Source organism: Pezoporus flaviventris, unplaced genomic scaffold (assembly GCF_033815535.1).
Source record: "Pezoporus flaviventris isolate CSIRO_AGI_PZ_B2104156 unplaced genomic scaffold, CSIRO_AGI_Pfla_v1 ptg000105l, whole genome shotgun sequence".
Classification (NCBI taxonomy): Eukaryota; Metazoa; Chordata; class Aves; order Psittaciformes; family Psittacidae; genus Pezoporus; species Pezoporus flaviventris.
Window position 1 is genome coordinate 1,397,214 of NW_026892653.1, and position 18,376 is coordinate 1,415,589.

Genomic DNA, 18,376 nt, shown 5'->3' on the forward strand with positions numbered 1-18,376 from the left:
TATGCTCATTATGTGTCTGGCAAGTTGTGTGGGCTGTTCCCCACTCTGAATTTGTTCACTGGCAGTAGTACAGGAAGGCTGTTACACTGTCTTCTGTTGGGCTGGAGCATGGTGGGAGTGTGGGAGCACCAGTATGTGTACAGGCTGGGGGAAAGGATATGTAACATGTCCTTGTGCAGTTGGTTGGTGAGTGTGTCCAAGCAGACACACAGACCTGTACTGTTTTACAGCTCTCTCTTAAGATGAGACCTTGAGAAGGTGATATAGCATCCATTCAGTACGTTGGATGCTTTGAAAAGGTTCCTGAGAGCTTGTTTCCTTTTCTTTTGAAGAGGGAAGCTCAAATAGAGAGGCAACTTAAACCTGTTATCTTTCATTATAATGTGTTGGGGTTTTATTGCTTTTATTTCTCATTTCTGTAGCTGATGTACTTGCTATCACTTAACAATTTCTCTGTTGTAGTAAATTCAGTAATGTTTGTTGTGGCAAGCATTTACTCTCAGCAGTCTTAGTTACATCATCCTAAGCATCTCTAAACAGATTTGTAACCTGTTAAATTCTCTTCCATGGTAACTACAGATTGTAAAGAAGGATGAGTTCTCCACGAAATGCAACCAGACAGACCATCATCGGATGTCAGGGGGAAGACAAGAGGTACAAGTCCTTTGCCAAGAGTCTGCATTAGGGCTCTTTGTATGTCCCCTTTCTAAAGCTAAAGCATTTCTGTCTTACCAAAGCTCTTAGCTAGTGTTGGGGTCAGAGAGATGGTCTTCTGCCTTCTAACTTCTGTGTATCTGAACATACGTGGAACATACACAAAAACCCAGGCTGGTAGCTTCTGGCTGATTTACTAGAATCTTTTTTAAGTGAGTAGAATCAGTCTGTGACTTGAATCAAAACTTAAAGTGGCCATGTTTGCATAATAGCAGGATCTTGGAGAACCTCTTCTGTACTTGACAAGGTATCATTTAAGGATCCAGTATATAGGGTCAGTTCAGTGTTGCACATGCACCTGCAGAATGTCTGTGTGGAGACCCCATGCCTTAATCTCAGTGTGTGTCAGGGTGTTGGAGGAGGTTGTTAATGTCCATCCTGTTGAGCAAAAAGCCCTTCAGGCAGTTCTCTGAGCAAGGTGCTTAGAGGAGCCCCAGCAACTTTTCCTTCCTGTGCTCTGATACCTTTCCTGCTTGATAGCAGGAGTATCCAAAGACAGCAATATGCATTGTACATCCTGCAGTACTTGCCAGACACTAATCTCATGGTATTGCTGTCTGTGTAATTAAGATCTATCAGACACAGGCCTAATACAGAGTACCAGCTGCATTTGAATACCTGCTTGTCAGTGGGGCACCTTTCTACTGCTTATCATCTTGGTTGAGGGATTGAAAGCTTCATTTAATTGTTTATCCTGTGTGTGTGTCAGCTATACCCAGCAAGATAGATTCCTGACTCAAACTACATGTTTCTAGGTGCAGGTATAAATGTCAGGATGAAAACCTTCAGCTAATACCTGTTCCAGGTAGTGCTGTTTGCTGCCAGCTAGTTAAACTTGACAAATCTGATAAACTTGAGTTGCTTCTAACAAATGCTTTAGAATGTCTGTCTACTAATGGAAAACAGCTGGGTGAAAGGTTTAGTTAAGTGTTTTCTGGTTCCGAAGCAGATGAGAAATGCTTTAATACTTTCAAAGCACTGTGTTAAATGTGCGTGGCATTATGGTAATTGGAGGATCTGGCTTTAGAAGATAAAGCAAGCGGGCTTGGAATATCACTTGGTAGGCTGCTATCTTAGTGTAAGCTGTTATCACTTGTAACTCATGGTAGGGTATTAACTTGTCAGAGCTGGTGTAAAAGTACTTTAGGAGATGTTTTCAAAGCACCCTTTGGATTTAGATGCATCAGGGTTTAACCTTCTAAATCCTCAGTGCCTTTCAAAAGCTTCCCCTTCTATGTTTAATATGCAGTGATAGGGCACAGGAATTGGCTTATGGGTACACAAATGAGCAACTGCAAGGTAAGTCTGGATGTAAAGAAGTAGTAGATCAGCTACTTTGCAGTAACAGGTGATGCTTATGCTTTTATTCTGAGGAGGCATATTGGTTCTACCTGTGATGTATTTGAAGTGGCACATGTCTGTTGTGTGGTGTCTGGCAGGTATAGGGCAGTTATCATTATCGTTACTTGTTAAGTGTATTTCCAAGGCAGCTTGGTAGCAATACATGCTAGTTAGTTACCAAATTCAGCCATGATCCTCTTGTCTGACAGAGCATATGCTCTCTCTGTTGCTCTGCCAGTAAATCATGCTGATGAGTTGAAGTCATGTTGAGGGGCATCACTGTCACAAATTAAATGCCTTTATCTTCCCCATTTTCTCTTCTTGTGCTGCAGGAATTCCGGACCTGGCTACGGGAAGAGTGGGGTCGAACTCTGGAAGACATCTTCCACGAACACATGCAAGAGCTCATTTTAATGAAGTTCATCTACACCAGCCAATATGAGTAAGGTCAACAGCTTTTCTGGGGGGAATTGAGGCTGCTGCAACTTGGAGACCACATTGGATCATTTGTTCTGAAGATAGGGTGCTTGCAATGGGCTTTAACAGCCAGAGGGATGTTGTGTCTCTGCAGGTTCTGTGCAAAGACACAGTGAAGCACAGTGCTTTCCAGTCATTTCACTGTGTTTAGTTTGGAGACAGAGCAAATACCCGTAGTCTCAAGAAGCTATCTGCTCAGTATCCATATTAGTAAGCACTATGTGCTTTGGAGTGTGCTAGGCAGGAATCAGTCAGTCCTGGAGAATGTGGTGGGTTTTAAACTGTCGCTTCCAGCTTCTAGTAGTTGGAACTAGATGATCTTTAAGGTCCCTTCCAACACAAACCATTATATGCTTCTGTGATAATAGCAGCCGCCTCACTGTAGCAAATGTTTAGTATGCTTCACTCTTGGGTTCTCTGGAAATCCCAAGGAGTGAGGAGGTTTACTGTGGTCTTCGTGCTGGAGCCTTCTGGTGTGCTGAGTACTGGTAGAGAGAAGTGAAGGGAGGGGAATGCTTGTATAGGTCTAAAGCAAAGTCTGTTGAGCTTGTTTGTATTGTGGAAAACACAGAACCCACCTCTCTCTTGTCAGCATCCCAAAGCTGTCTGGAGGAACTGACTGCAGACACATACCTCATGAGAGAGGGATTCTCTCTTAATCTCTCTAACATTTTGGTTTTTGCACAGCAACTGCCTGACATACCGACGCATCTACCTCCCTCCTAGTAGCCCTGATGACCTTATAAAGCCAGGTCTCTTCAAAGGAACCTATGGGAGCCATGGGCTGGAGATTGTCATGTTGAGCTTTCATGGGAAGAAAGCAAAGGGGACTAAAATCACTGTGAGTGCATTTGTCTTTCTCTCAGATGTTTGTTAAAGTATTCTCAATGTTATGGATCCATTGGAGAGGCCTTTGGAAGGTTGTTGTCACCCCAGATCCTGTTGCTTGTGGGGATTGATGCATCAGGTGAATCTTAACACATGCGGAGCAGCTAAAACATGCTGTTCTAAGTTTCTCCTGATGCCACCTGGCTCCCTTTTCCTGTCCTCTCCCTTCCAGCTGCTTTCTGTGAGCAGCTGGTAGCAGGTCACTGGAGATCACTTCCATCTATCTGAGGATTAGGTACCAAATGTTGGCAGCTTTTCACTAAGGCCAGGCTAGTGAGCTCCTTTCTCTCTGCAGGGAGGGATTCTGTCAAAATGCAGTTACAGCTTTGACTTTCTTTCACCCTTGCAAGTACAGCCTGACTTGCAGCTTTTAATTTAAAATTCTCTTTCTGGGAGGCAAAAGTCAGACGTGATGTAGACATCTCAGGGAGCAGCAAACAAGGTCCAAGAGGGGTTTTATTTTGTTGCCAGATTGGTGATTGTAGAATAGGGTGAACTATGCAGAAGTCAGATGGTGGACATGGGGAGGATACTGGTCTGAGCTCTGCAGCCAAGCTGTTGTTTTCTGTCTGTAGGGAGATCCCAACATCCCGGCTGGACAGCAGACTGTGGAGATTGACCTGGCGCATCCTCTGCACCTGCCTGACATTGAGAACCTTCGTGATTTCAGTGAGCTCTCTCGCATTGTCCTGGAGGTCCAGGAGCAGGTGCGTCGGGAAGAGCAGGAACAGGAACACCGGCAGGAGGAAGAGGACCCATCCCAGCCTGCTGCAAAGCCCTTGGGAGGAGAAGGTGCCGAGGGGGAAGACACCGCAGCAGGAACGGAGGGGTCAACCCAGGACAAGGCACCAGCTTCCCAGCCCTTCGTGCTGCCCATTGGAGTCATATCGAGGAATGAAGATTACCCCCGGACCTGCCGAATTTGGTAATGGGGGGTGGTGGGTTTAGAGCCTGGTCATGCCAGGCAGTTTTTGAAGCAGAAGGGGAGGGTGTATCTTTGAGATCTGTTCTGTTATTTGCTTGCCCGTTACCTGGATGTGGATCTCCCAGCCCCTTGTCCTCAGATTTTGTGCTGTCGCTGCCCTGCTAGGTGTTTATCCTGTTTCTTCTGAAGCAAGCACCTCTCCCATAATTCACCCATTCCCCTTCTTTTGTATGTGTTTTGCTTTCCAGAGCTGACCAGTTTCTGTATTTGAAGACCTGTTCAAGCAGCTTCCCATTCCTGTGTGTGTCATTTCTGTTCCTTGACTGTCAGAACACAGTGCTCTCTCCCACCCTTCCCTGACCTCTGGTACCTTGAGGCAAGCTCTGGAAGGTGCTGAGCACCCTAAGCAGTCAGTACAAGTATGCAGAGAGCCTTGTTGAAAGAGACCTGGGGTCAGTGAAGCAGCATACTAAATGAAGTGTGGAAAAAAAGCCCAAAAGCTGAGGCTTAGGCAGGTGACCTTCAGCCAAACATCTGTGCTCATGGAAAAACCTACCTATAGCTGGTTAATCCCCAAAGATCCCTGCTGTCACAACCGAGTTGTGTTTGAGTAAAACCCTGCTCCACCTGCTGCTTGCTTGGAGGTTAGGCTGACCTTTACTCCTCCCCAGCTCCAGTTAGACTTTCCTGCTGTTTAGATCATCCTTTCTCTCCCTTCCCTTAGGTTTATCACAAGGTTTGCCTTTATGGTCACTCTCTCAACATGCCTTTTCTGTGAGGATTGTCTGGGCTTTGGCTGATCCTTGAGTTGCAGGAGTAAATCTCAGGTGGATTATTGGGATGAATTACAGGAAAAAAACAGCCTCAGTGTGCAGGGGCTAGTTAGGATAGCCAAAAGCAGCAACCTCCAAGTAGCAGCTAAGAGTTTCTTTACTTAAAATGGTATCAACAGTGTTTTTTGCTGTGTGGTAAGAGGTGAGTATAAAACTGGCTGTTCTGTAGCACCTGGCAGTGTGTTTGACAACGGCTTGATCGTACTTTTGTTTTTTTTTTTTTCTTATGAAATGTGAGAACATCCATAATTACCTAACATCTTTTTTTTGCTGTTCTCCTTTGCAGTTATTATGGGACGGGGCTTATTGCTGGCCACGGCTTCACCAGCCCTGAGCGAACACCAGGTGTGTTTGTGCTCTTCGATGACGACCGCTTCGGATTCATCTGGCTGGACCTCAAGTCCTTCAGTCTCTACAGCCGGATCAAGGTGGCCTTCCAGAACGCTGACGCACCTTCCCGTGAGGCTTTCGATGAAATGCTGAAGAACATTCAGTCACTGGCTACTTGACGGGTAGTGATGGACAGGGCTAGGGGTTGCAAAGGCTGCTGCACTCCCCCAGCCAGAGCTTAGATGGGGATTCCTTGCTCTTGGTACCTCTGAAGAAAAGCATGCACTTTTAATAAAGCCTTTTTACCCCAAATGTACACATCCCGGTTAAAATATCCATGACTGTCCCTTCCTCCCTGCCATTCCACACTGCTCCCTAGCAGTTCTTGTTACCCGGTCTGTAACATAGCTTTGTATAGCTGAAGGGATCCTGCAGAGGAGGAAACAGACCTTTCATATTGCAGAAAACGAATGTATTGGAACAAAAGTAACTCGAGGTCAGAGTTGGGTCAGAAGAACATCTAATTGACAGGATGGACACAAGCCCTCTGCTCTGACCATTAGCAGTCTCCTGTGGAAAGAGCTCTTCTGCAAGGAGGAGACTCATTTAGAGCCTTTGCTACACTGTAGGATGATCTGTCCCCCTGGGAGACTGGCTTTACTGTCCTGAAAAGCTGTGTAGTCCCCAGCTGCAAACTGGGTGGCTGCTTAATGTCACCATTGACAAAGCATATCCTCCTCTCCAGAAACCTTTCTCTGGGTGCAGCATTGTTAAGAGAGGCTGGTGTAATACCTGCAGTCCTTGGTTTAGTCATTGCAGTGGGTGGTTTCCTTTGAGAATTTCCTTTGAGAATTTCCCTCAGCTTGGCAGCAAGGGGAGGATTCCCACTGTAAATGACAGTGTGTGTAGTGTTGCCCTGGATTCTGGAGCTTGATGGATGTGCTGTCCCTGGAGCTCCAAGTCTGGGTGTCTCCCTGAGCATGAAGGAGATTATTTTTCTTACAGCAGCTGGGTATGGAACTAGAAGTGACTGTAAATTGCAGATGCTGGTGCATTCAGATTGGCTTTGTACCTGAACGGTTAACCTCAGATCTTTAAAGTCGGTCTGAAAATGTAAAGGAAGAAGAAAAAAGAAAACCAACTGTGAAATAAGCCCAGCTGCAATCTGATGACTGCTGTCTGTGATGGGCAGCAGAAGGTGGGATGTGTCACTGGTACTGTTGTAGCTCCTTTCAGGTGTCACTCTCATATCAGGTTGCACTGTGAAGTCTGAAGGAGCACTGGGGGTTCTCCTAATATTGCAGTGGCTTGTTCTGGCATGTTTCACAGTTGATGCTGTCAGGTGGATGCTGCTTCTTTTCTCTTAAGAACCTTCTATTCCCTTTCTAGTTGTGCTTGTTTCATCCCGAAGGACTGCTGCTTTAACAGAAAGCTCTTGGGCTTAGTTTGTTTCCGTGATACCTGCATTCTCTGTGGCAGACCTGAGCTCCACTGAAAATGAGACCCTACCTTCCAGGTCTCTGCAGGCTGCGAAGCAGATTCCCTATTGACTGTTCTATTCAGGAAAATTCTGGCCAGTGCTAATGTACAGACTGTGAGTTGTGCTATAAAGCATCAGCACTTGCATCAGCGCCTGTTATTAATCCTGTGTAGAAAGAGATGATAGGGACCCTTGTGTGGAGAGAAAAGAGCTGTTAGTAAGGAATGTCATGGTTACATTCAAAATACATCCTTTGCTGCAGCTGCTCTCTGGCTGTGATGATAAGCTCCATATTTATTCTCTTCCCGCTACCAGACAGATCTGTGTCTAACAAAACTCTGCCTTTATATCTTCTTCAGGTCTTGGTTTGTAAATGTGTCTCTACATGTGTACAGTCTGTACATGTCTGTAGTAGAATAAATTCTTCTATCTCTTCCTGATGTTTGGAGACAGCAAGAATAAGCGGGGTATATCCCTTCTTATTCTGGGCATCAATACTGGCATTATGGTCAGGTAACAGCCCTGCTATGGATGTTTTAGGATATATAACAGCAAGATGAAGGGCAGTATTGCTATCTGCATCTGTCAGATTCAGGTCAGCATCGTGCTGTAGCAGAATAGCCACACACTTTCCTTGCTGGCGCTGTACTGCCTTCATCAGTGGTGATCTGTTATCACTGTCAAAAAAGTTTAGCTTACACTTGTTTTCTATTAGGTATGTAATCAACATCAATTTGCACAAGCAAGATGCAGGGGTGTCTGCTCTGCCTTGTCCCACCCATCGATGCTGTGCTTCTTCAACCCCCGGGCCAGGAAGGGAAAATTCAGACCCCTTCTGTGGAGAAGTTTCAGTCACAGCCTGGTTTCACTGCGAGCAGCTTTTATTCTTGCTCTCACAAGGGCTTTTAGCCATTTCTGGCTCTTGAATGTTCGCTCAAGCTGCGTGAGAACCGAGTCTCCAGCAGAGACTTGGAGCAGAAGGTCACGTCACTCACAGGATTAATTCCTGTCTCCTTGAATATAGTTTTACAAACCTCTGGGAATTTGAAGGTTGATTTGGGGCACTTGTTCCTTTGTTTCCTACTGCTTTGTCGGTAGTGGAAAACCTGCCTCAGTGTTAGAGGTGAGGATGTGAAGTGCGATTACCATTCTAGTGAACAAGCTATAAAAAGCAGGTTGTTTCTGAGCAGCCTGTTAGAGGTGTTCCTGTTGTCATCAGCAGAGGGTAGAGCTGACTTGGACCTGACCCCAACACGTAAGGCTGTGAGAGAGGAAGGGTGGCAGTTCTCTGAGCCTTGGTGCATGGGCAGGAAGGTGAGCTGAAGCAAAAATTGGGCAGCTCAGCGTTTTGCTGAGCCAGGTTCTGAGCTGTGTGCAGAAGAACAGCTCTTCTTAAGCATAACCTTAATGCTTAATCTTGCAGACACAGGTTTCCAGCTTGATGAAAGCAGATTTCTGGGATACCTAAAGACATTAGGAGTCTGTTTGGCGTCTGGTGGCCACTTTGTCTTGGAGCTTGCTGTTAGGCTGGTGCAGCCAGTACGTTGACTGCTTTGTGTTCTGCCTAGCTGCCTCAAGGGATGAGAGAGGTCCCCTTGGGCAGCTGTTTCAATTTCTTGTTCCCAAAATCAGCTCTGCTTCAGCTTCAGATTTGCATTGTGGATTCCTCCTTCCCTCGATGTCCCTGCTCACCCAAAAGAGATAAAAATCCTGAAGTTTTATGTAACTGATTTAATAGTTTTTACTTTTTGTTTTTTAAAGTAAGAGTGAAAATCCAGACTGCATTGAATGCACTGTGAGCACTTGGCCTGAGACCTGCCTCAATGTTTCCTAAGAACAGACACTGCTTTTGTACCTGCTCTCCTCACTGTAACCTGCTGTGGTGGGTTAGTGGAGTGTAAAGGTGGTGTAGGTATGCTCCACTGATGTATCACAGGATGTTTTTAGTAGTTGTTACCTGCAGCTTAAAGTCCCCTTGATACCAGGAGTCTATTGGGGATTGCAAACCTATGGTAGCAGTTGGCGTTTTGCTCAGTGCTGGGTACAGGTCTGCTTTGTCACTTGGATGAGGACCTGTTGGTTGGCTGTTGGCACAGGTTGTGCATCTACTGTTCTCCAGACTAAGACAGTTGTTCTGCTTGTAGCTTGTCCCTTCCAAACCTTTGTAGTGGCAGTGGTAAGGGTCTCCTTTTTGAAGGTGGGACCTGCTTGGGTGGCTGGAGAGAAGGGCTTTGCAGAGAACTGATTGCCTCTTGCAGGAACTTCTCATAGCTCAGCTTTGCCCCTGTAGTAGCATCTTTTCATTTATAGCATACCTGGTTGGCCTCAAAATGTCAGTGTGCTAGTCCTGATTAAAGCAAAACTGCTGATACCCTGTGGCTTTATTCTGTCTAGAGCAAAGGCAGTGAAAGTAGCAAATTTTGTATTAATACTCCTCCTCTGCCTTCTCTTATCACCTTCTGCTCCTCAAAGCCTGGCAGGCTTTTGTGGCATATCGGAAGAAAATTTCCTCTGATGTGACTTAGGGCGAAGAAAGCTATTGAGAGGGTGAATCTGGAGAGATTGGCATCAATGCTCTGGGTGCTCTTGTGCCTTTGCTGGTTCCTTTGTGCATGACTACATCAGTGTTTCCAGAGGAAAGCAGAATAGAATCATAGAATGGTTTGGGTTGAAAAGGACCTTAAGATCATCCAGTTTGAACCCCTGCCATAGGCAGGGATGCCTTCCACTAGACCAAGTTGCTCCAAGCCTCATCCAGCCTGGCCTTGCACACTGCCAGGGATGGAGCATTTACCACTTCTTTGAGCAACCTGTGCCAGTGCCTCACCACCCTCACAGTGAAGAACTTCTCTCTTATATCTAACCTGAACTTCCCCTGTTTCAGCCTAAACCCATTCCCCCTTGCCTTGTTGCTACAGTCCCTGATGAAGAGTCCCCCCCCAGCATCCTTGTAGGCCCCCTTCAGATAAGTAGCAGCTCTGAAAGTTTTGGGAAGAGGGGAATGAAGAGGAGTGCAGCCAGATGTGGCAGCAGGCGGTTTGGATCTGTGCATCGGCCAAGGGGGTTGTGGCTGCAGCCCTGGTCCTGCCTTCCCTTGTGGTGCCTGTGGAAGCAGTGCTAACAGCACAGTGTTTTCATAGAATCATAGAATTAGGGTTGGAAAGGACCTTAAGACCATCCAGTTCCAACCCCCTGCCGTGGGCAGGGACACTACACACTAGACCATGTCACCCAAGACTCTGTCCAACCTGACCTGTACTTTTGTACTTGTTCATGTTTGGTACGGGCTCCACCACCTCCTTGCATCCCCTGTTTGTTCCCTACTTGTCCAGCTTGCTGCGATAATTCTGTGAGCTGTTGACAGGGATAATGTGTGGTGGTGCCTTGCAGATGGTGATAAATTTCTGGTGCTGATGTGTCCTTGTCCTGTTCTCTCTGTAGAAAAACCTTGGGGATAGTTTGCTTTATTTCTTGATCCCAGATGGGTGTGAAGTGCTGGGGAAGATGGAAAACAACTTGTCAGGGGTAGGAATACTCTTGGCAGAAGCCTTTTGGACTAAAACGCTAGCAATTAGGTTGCAGAGCAGCATTGCCCTAGTTGCCACAGCAAGACCTTAGGTTTCATTCTAGCTGAGAAACAATATGCAAGTGACTGGCTTACGTTCTTGGGCTGTGTTGTGCTCCTAGAGCGTGCTTTTGAGTTGTCAATACCCATGGGTTTGGCCAGCTGGAAAACAAAAGTATCAAAGATCCTCATCCCGCCTGTTTGTTTGCCTTGGACCTGACTTCATAGCTATAAAAGTGCTGTGATCGGGTGTTGGGGTTTTAGGAGACTCACTGCAGTCCACGTGGACTCATCAGGCTTTTTGTTTTACTGAGGAGAAGGAAAGAGGACGGAATTACTTGTAACTTTGGCTGTCAGCTTCCTGCTAACAGTGAACAGTGCAGTACTGCCATGGCTGCTCTGGAATGGGACAGCAGAGGTTGGATGGCAGTGAGGTAGGAAACTTGTAATGGGGATATAGCCAATTCAGGTTGGAAGGTGTTCTTGGAGTTGTAAGCTACCAGGAAAAAAACAAAATGCAGCTGGCTCAATGTTTACTTTTAAACAAGGGTGACTTTTTATTGCTTCCTATTCATTTTAAACTAGTGGAACTTAATGGGGGTGTTGGGTGTTGTGTGGAGCTGGGTTGTATAATCTCAACTTGCTAGTTTAGGAAATGATAATATATTAACTCTGTCTTGTAGCTGGTTGCTCACGTGGCCAATAATTTTCTGTTGCATTCAGCTGCCAAAGGATTATGTGCTGGCCTTCCCTGCGGGCCAAGCACACAGCGTAACTTACCAGTTGGACAGTGAAAGATTTGAGAGGTGTGATCAGGAGGTGGAGTGGAAGATAAGTTACCAAACTGTGAGTGCCACTGACCTTTTTTGTGTGTGTGCGTGCTGAATTATGATTCTGTTCTTTGTTTGGATTGCAGTATTTTTAATTTTTGGGGAAAAAGCACTCAGATCAACTGTGTTCATTAGCTTAATTAAAACAATCTGCACTTTTTTTGATTGATTAATAATCCTACATCTCTGTTTCCATGTGCGTTTTGTACTCACTACTTCAAGGTTACACCAGTGGATTAATCTGGGCATCTGCTGTAGGCTTTGTGTATATGTAACTCTCTATACTTCTTAAAAATGAAGGTAAAACATCAGATCCATGTTCCATGTAGAGCATAGTGCAGAGGAAAAAGGTGAGCTTTTCTTTCGGAAAGGCTGTTTGACATCAAACACCGTGGTTTCATGTCACGGATACCCCTGTGGAACTTGGTAACTGTAGTTTAAACAGCTCACCTGTCTGAGTTGTTTTGCTTGTCCTTCTGTTTGTGGGTTTTGAGAGGAACAGGCTGGATAAAAGCTAGATGTGACTTTGCAACACTTTGCCTACTTCATCCCAGCTATCAGAAAGCTGAGCAAAACGCGTGTGTTACTTTTACACCTGATCATTGTTACCCAAGGAGCCTTTTCCAGTTTCAAATAATAAAAAGCAAAGTTTTGTGAACTTACTTCTGTTTGCTTCTTCTTCCTCTGTTGTTCCAAAGGAAAGTGGGCGATGAGTTCCAGCCTCCTGACGTGCAGCAGTCTGTCTTCCACCACGTCGTAAGAATTAATTTTCCCTCATTTGGATAATTGATGAGCAGTTGAACTGATTTCCTGAAGATGCGAGGCACTCACCCCCACACCTCATGCTGCAAAATCCAGCTTCCCTTGTCCTATTTATGTTTGTTCCCCCTGCATCTACCTAGGAGTGCCTGTAGTACCTGGCTCCTTCCAACAGCAGATGCTGGGGCTGGCAGAACTAACGACCTGAGCCTTGACCAAGTCTTTCTGCCTTCCAAGCCGTAGCTTTCTCTTTCCAAAAGGAAGCATGGAAGCACATGGTAGTCCTGAATTTAGGGGGTCTTTCTTCATGCTTCCTTTGGTTTGGTCTGAAATAGATCAGTTGACACAAAACTAACATGAGGGGGAGACAGTGTGATGGTGTAAGCCCCCTTCTTTATGGAATCTGCCTAACCTGTCTGTATTCCTTACTCCTTTGTTCATGTTTCCCACACACCCCTTCAAATTCACACCCACCTCAGATCTGAACTGCTTTCATTGCTTTTCCAAAAGAGTGGCTGTGTTGAAATGGGAGACTTTGTGGTGTTAAGTTCAGCCGCCACCAAGGAGCTGCTCATCTTGTGCCAGGGTGCACGGTGGAGTCCCCAGCTCTGTGCGAATGGCCTGAGCCTGTCTTTACTGGAGCAGATGTTGTGCTTCGAGCGTTGCAGCCCAGCTCTGCCAGTAAGTTTCTTGGCGGGTTATTACTATTTTTAAGAACAAACCTTGGCCGTGGGGCATTAAACTACCAAAGTTTACACATGAATTTTTAATCTGGAAACGGCTCTGCCTTGGTGCTGGCAGTTAGTCAAGGCCAGAGCGCACGCTTAGAGCTCCTCAAGCGCAGTTTGCAATGAACGTGTGACCTCCTTTCCCCCCTGTTTGTTTTTGTTACCACCGCCGCTTTCCCCTAATGCCACGAGTTAATTTTCTGGTGCTAAAGGCACATCTGACCCCACTCCTTTATGTGAAGTGTTCTATATATAATCACGCAGTCGTTCAAGCCTTAGCAAGGGAGAATAGTGTAACACGCAGTAACTCCAACCATATGTTTGGCCTTCGAGGAGCACAAATGTAGTTTCTCAAGTGGCAGCGTTTCTGAACACCAACCACGTGCACCTCCCGAATGCTGGCTTGCAGCCTCCCCTCTCCTTCCAAGGAAACTTGGAGATGTGAAGGTTCAGTGCTGGGCAGCCTAACACCTCCTGGAGAGGAGTGGGGCTAAGCCTCATTAGACCTCCTTTGCTGCAGCCCCTCGCCAAGGGGTAAGGAGATATCCATGATCTGGATGAGCTGTTCCTCAGCAGGTGGGTTGTTCCTCCCAGCTCGATGATGGATGAGCTGCTTTTTCCATCTGCTAGGGGTGAAGTCCTCAGTGTCAGGGGCAGTTATGGGCTTTTAACTGTGCAACAGGCAGGAGGTTGTCTCATAGTTGTTAGCTTAGAAACTATGGCCATGCAAGGGTAGATTTTTCCCTCTTTGGGCAGATGATTGCTGTGAATAGGCACATCCTATGGTGGTTTGGGGCTGTGTTTGCAGCTGGATCTTCATCCCCTCTTAGGTCTGTGTCTCTTCTGTGCCAAAGAGGCCACCACTGCCATTTGTGGCGATGCTGCTTCTTGCTACTTGGCTTGTTTCTAAAGCAAGGCTTCGGTGCCTTAACACAGAGCCTGTTGGTTCCACTCAGGAAGGAAGGAAGGTAGGTGTTCATTCTCAGTGCTGCAAGTGTGTGGCTGAAAACCCGTTCCCTGTGAGTCCCAACTGCTGGCAGCAGCTGGAGACCTTACACTGGGGTAAGGATGGGGTGCGGAAGTGGCATCAATTTTGCCATTCCTGCTCAATGCAATCCTTCTGCCTTTCTGCTCAATGCTGGTTTTATTTTTGGCTCTTTTCAGATGAGCACTGCTGGGCTGGGCTGTATTCTCATGCCAACTGGCCTGGCAAGCCAAGCTGTGTTTGGTCCAGATGTTGTGTAAGCTTATCCAGAGCATCAGCACCCTTGAGCTGTGTGAAACACTGTCTTGCACACTGCCTGGTCTCCCTGCTCCCTAGGGAATGGGCTGGAACAAAGGCTTTCGTTCAGTGCCACTTGGGAGGGTTGAATTTCTCACTGTTCTGTGCTTGTCAGCCATTTGGTTTACTCTGAGGCCTTTCCTTCCTGTGAGAAGGAAGCAGCATCTGCCTTCCCTTCTGCAGGAGGGGATGGAGGGGACAGATCCATGCCATCACTCTCGGGGGCTGTGAGTCCATGCTGAGTCCAGGGACCAGGGGCAGAGGGAGGAACTTTACCCACTTCACTCTGTGCTCCAAGCACTGCTGATTCCCACTTTCCAAATCATGTGGAGAAATGTCTGGCTGTCCAAACCAGGGTGTGCCCTCTCCTCTTTGCCTCTCTCTCTGCTGCACAGGCATTGAGGATGATGAGCAATTTGCAGTGTGTTTTGCTCACCCCGCTTCCCAGCAGTGCTTTGTTTTTTCCTCCTCTTCCCAGTGCAAAAGGTTAATTAGTACCAAGCTCTACGTGGCTAATTAAAGACTCCTGAGCTATTTCTGCTGTTCCCTGGAGCTGTCACCCTCTGGCTCTCTCACTGCCAGCTCCTGGATCACCGAGGTTCTGTCCTGCGCTTTTGGGACCAGGATTTAATGTCACATCGCCCCCATTGAACCCCACTTTGGGAATCACCCCCCCCCTTGAATCCAGGGTCCCCATCCCAACCTCCTGGCTCCAGGAAGCGCTGCAGCCATGCTGGCCTATGCTGCCCCGCGGCCGCCAGGGGGCGCCCAGAGACTGGGCACGGGCACGCTCCGGACAGCGCACCCGGGACCGGGCACCGAGGGGACCGGGGACCCCCGGAGCATCCGTAACCCCCGATGGGGACACTGGGGGCACCCACAGGGACCCAGCACGCCACGGGGGACCCAGCACCCTCAGGGTGCTCTGCCACTGGTCTCCACTTTTGCCCCGTGGGGGACTTGTGGACCTCGGCTTTACCAACCTCTACGCCTGGAGGATGCCTGGTCCAGGGGGATATGGGGATGATGCTTTCTCCCACCAACATCCAGTGGGAAGTGCTGAGCTGGTTAAAGAGGCACTGACCTCTCTGGGAACACAGCATGGGATGAACCAGAATGCTGGTGCGAAGGGTAAGGGAGAGTGGTGGGAGTCTGTGGCCACCAGCCATTGTGTCTCTGGTTTGTCCAATAAGTGGCTTGTTTGATGTGCTTACTTCCCTGCTGCCTGCTCTGTCCCACTGACCATCAGTCCAGGCTGCTGGAACAACCCCCAGTGCAAGCAGGGTCCAGGTTGTATGGAGCCAGAGTGACAACAACGATGTTCCTATCGTGGCTGGGTCTCCCATTGGGGCCCATGGGCTGCTGTGGGGCCAGGCTGGAGCATCTCTCCTGCTCACCCACCAATGCACCCTTCCCCATGCGTTCCAGGTGAGCCGGTTCTCATCAGCACATTCAGTCTGTCGCTTGCCAAAGCCACCTCAGCCACTGCGAAGGTTTTGTGTTCAAAAGCAGCCATTGAGGATGCAGCTGCTTTAAATCTGTGTGTGAGTTCTCTCCCTGTCAGCCCTCAGGTCTCACCTCTCTTGCAAATGCTCTTCTCTGTGGCTCACTTCTCCCTGGGGCTTTTCTCACCTCCTCATCCCTTTCCTCACCTCCAGGAACCCAAATTAGTCACGGACTAGGGCAGGTCTCACAGCTCACCCCGGTGCCTGCAGTCGCTGCTCTTCTCATGGAGCTCCATTTGATCCTGTGTCCCTCAACCCTCATTACTGTAATACCTGAGGCCTAGAGCAAGTGTCCTTCTGGCACTGACCTTGTTACCTGCTCCACTGCATTTATCCCACCCTTGCTCCCAGCATATTAGGAGGGTGATTTGCAGCCAAATGCCTGATATCCCTTAATCCCAGCTGGAAGAAGGCAAGCTCCTGTTATCTGTCACTGCATCAGCAGTGCTAGGGCTGCCTGGCTCAGCCCCCTGCATGTTGCTGCTAATTAAAAACAAACGAGGAGGGGGATGGCTGGCAAATGATGCTGGATGGATCCGCTCCATTTAGGAGATCTGTGAGATGCTCGGGTAAATAATGTGAAAATGTGATTTTCTGCCACTCTAGGAAGAAGAGGAGATGATGTGTGCCCCTTTCTGAGCATCTTGCTTGCTGCAGAGAGGAGAAGCCTGCCTCCGCTGGGACCCTTCCCAAAGGCTCCCACATGGATAACGCGTTTGATTCATCCACGACCACATCTTGGCTCGTGATGGTTTGTTAGGGAGAAGGTGCCAAATTGGCCTTCTACTGCACGGTGCCTGACACAAGGGCAGCTGGAGGCAATCACCAGCCGGGGGGGGAGCCTCCTCCTGTCCAAAACAAGCAGATAAGGGCAGCAATGAGGAAAAATAGGGCCGAGAGCAGGCAGGCAGCTGGGAACCAGGCAGCAGGGGCCATACCCCGGCCCCCCCATGCACACAATTCCCCTCTCCCTCTTTGTTTTCTCTAATTGCACAGTGGGGCCTGCCGGGCACAGCCTGTTTCTTTACTCCACATGGGTACAAAGCCCTGTGGAATGGGGCTGGAACGTGCTGACCTGGGAATAAAGGCCGTAGAAGAGGGATAGAACCGGTTTCGGCTTCCCTGGGGAACAATGCTCGGCCTCTCAGCAGGACATGGCCATGATGGTAACTATGCTGTCGTGTGCTTTGCTCCCAGGGGGTATGGAAGGGCTGCTCCCATGGGAACGCTGCCCATGGAACAGAGTGGGATGGGTCCTCCCACCCCAGCTACCCCAGGGCACCCCTGAACCCCTTGGGATGGATGGGAAGCGTTGGGGCAGCACCACAAACAGCCAGGGCAGGGGTCTGAGCTGATTTAATGCTTTTCTTTAAGCCCTTTGGGTGGGATCTTGGCTTCTCCCACCCTGCATGGGTGCAAATCTCCTTTCGCAACCCTTTCCTTGCCTGTGGCTGGGTTGTTTCACATCTGAGAGGGCTCAAGGTGGAATTACAGCATTACAGACAAAGCCTTAATATAATCTTCCCTGCATGAACAGCGTTGCAGGGGGAAGGCACAGAGAATGTTCTGCAGAGCGGGGCTTCCAATAAGGCAAGCTGCAGCTCAGGATGTACGCTGAATTGCTTCATCACCACTCCTAATGGCTTAACCAACACGATCCATATTCATAAATCAAAACAGGAGCAGGAGCGACCTCTGTTCAGCTCTGCTGCCGAGCTGTGATGCATCCAGAAACAAGGGCAGGTTATATATTGCAGGCAGCAGCTCTGTATATATCTTCTGCAGCTGCCACGACTTGGCCTTCGTATTAACTGAGCCTAAGGAGAGGCGATACAATCAGATCTGTCTGTTGGCGTCTGAAGGATTAGCTGAGTCAACCAGGAAAAAGCTGAGCTAATTTATTATGCTATTTTCAGTTCTGAAATGTACCGTGGATGTAATTTCACCCTCAATTACAGACCCCACCGTCCTACAGAATGTAATTATCAAAAACGTTCTTTTTTCCTGCTGTATTTAGTGTTTGGATTTGGGCACCGCGGCAGCAGCTCCGCAACCAAGGCTCTCTGATGAGATCTGGGAAGTGGAACCAGCAGAGACATGAAATGAATGGATCTGTTCTCTCCGGCCAAGGAAAACGTGGTGCAGGGAGGAGAGTGTCACAGATGTGTTGGCAGAAGGACCTGGCAGACCCTGCAGGACCGAATCAGCTGCGGCTTCTTCTGCCCCTCTGAGGATGGAGAATTCCCCATTTTCCACCCCGAACCCCTCAAAGTGTCTTTGGAAAGCCCAGGACGAAGTCTGGCTTTTTGCAGCTGCCCTTTAGGTATCTTAAACGTGCTGGAGAGGGACTCTTCATCAGGGACTGTAGTGGTAGGACAAGGGGTGATGGGCTTAAACTGAAACAGGGGAAGTTCAGGTTGAGTGTAAGGGAGCTCTTCCCTGTGAGGGTGCTGAGGCGCTGGCACAGGGTGCCCAGAGAAGCTGTGGCTGCCCCATCCCTGGCAGTGTTCAAGGCCAGGTTGGACACAGGAGCTTGGAGCAAGCTGCTCTAGTGGAAGGGGTCCCTGCCCGTGGCAGGGGTTGGAGCTGGATGGGCTTTAAGGTCCATTCCAACACAAACCATTCTATGATTCTATCTCCCCCCTGAGCCAGGCGAGCATCCCTCAGTGCACCAGCACCAGCCCCAAACCCTCTGGTATCCCTGGCTGGACCCTCCACA

General features: G+C 48.3%; 1 protein-coding gene and 1 long non-coding RNA gene across 5 annotated transcripts in view; both read left to right on the top strand.

Annotated features, from left to right (window-relative positions):
• FBXO31 (F-box protein 31) overlaps positions 1 to 12,045 on the top strand; it is a 28,106-nt gene extending 16,061 nt beyond the window's left edge. For all 3 annotated transcript variants that reach the window (XM_061477362.1, XM_061477360.1, XM_061477361.1), the window contains 5 exons: positions 580 to 654; positions 2,388 to 2,497; positions 3,220 to 3,373; positions 3,996 to 4,345; positions 5,465 to 12,045. In XM_061477362.1, the coding sequence (XP_061333346.1) occupies positions 580 to 654; positions 2,388 to 2,497; positions 3,220 to 3,373; positions 3,996 to 4,345; positions 5,465 to 5,687 (912 nt within the window). In that variant the 3' untranslated portion in view covers positions 5,688 to 12,045. The remainder of the gene's footprint in view (positions 1 to 579; positions 655 to 2,387; positions 2,498 to 3,219; positions 3,374 to 3,995; positions 4,346 to 5,464) is intronic.
• Positions 12,046 to 15,529: 3,484 nt separating this feature from the next.
• LOC133281655 (uncharacterized) lies at positions 15,530 to 18,244 on the top strand. 2 transcript variants are annotated; one of them, XR_009747565.1, is made up of 3 exons: positions 15,530 to 15,696; positions 16,654 to 16,823; positions 17,675 to 18,244. It is a non-coding gene; the product is annotated as an uncharacterized LOC133281655 (long non-coding RNA). The 2 variants fall into 2 exon arrangements; XR_009747564.1 differs by having other exon boundaries at positions 15,530 to 15,692.
• The last annotated feature ends 132 nt before the right edge of the window (positions 18,245 to 18,376 follow it).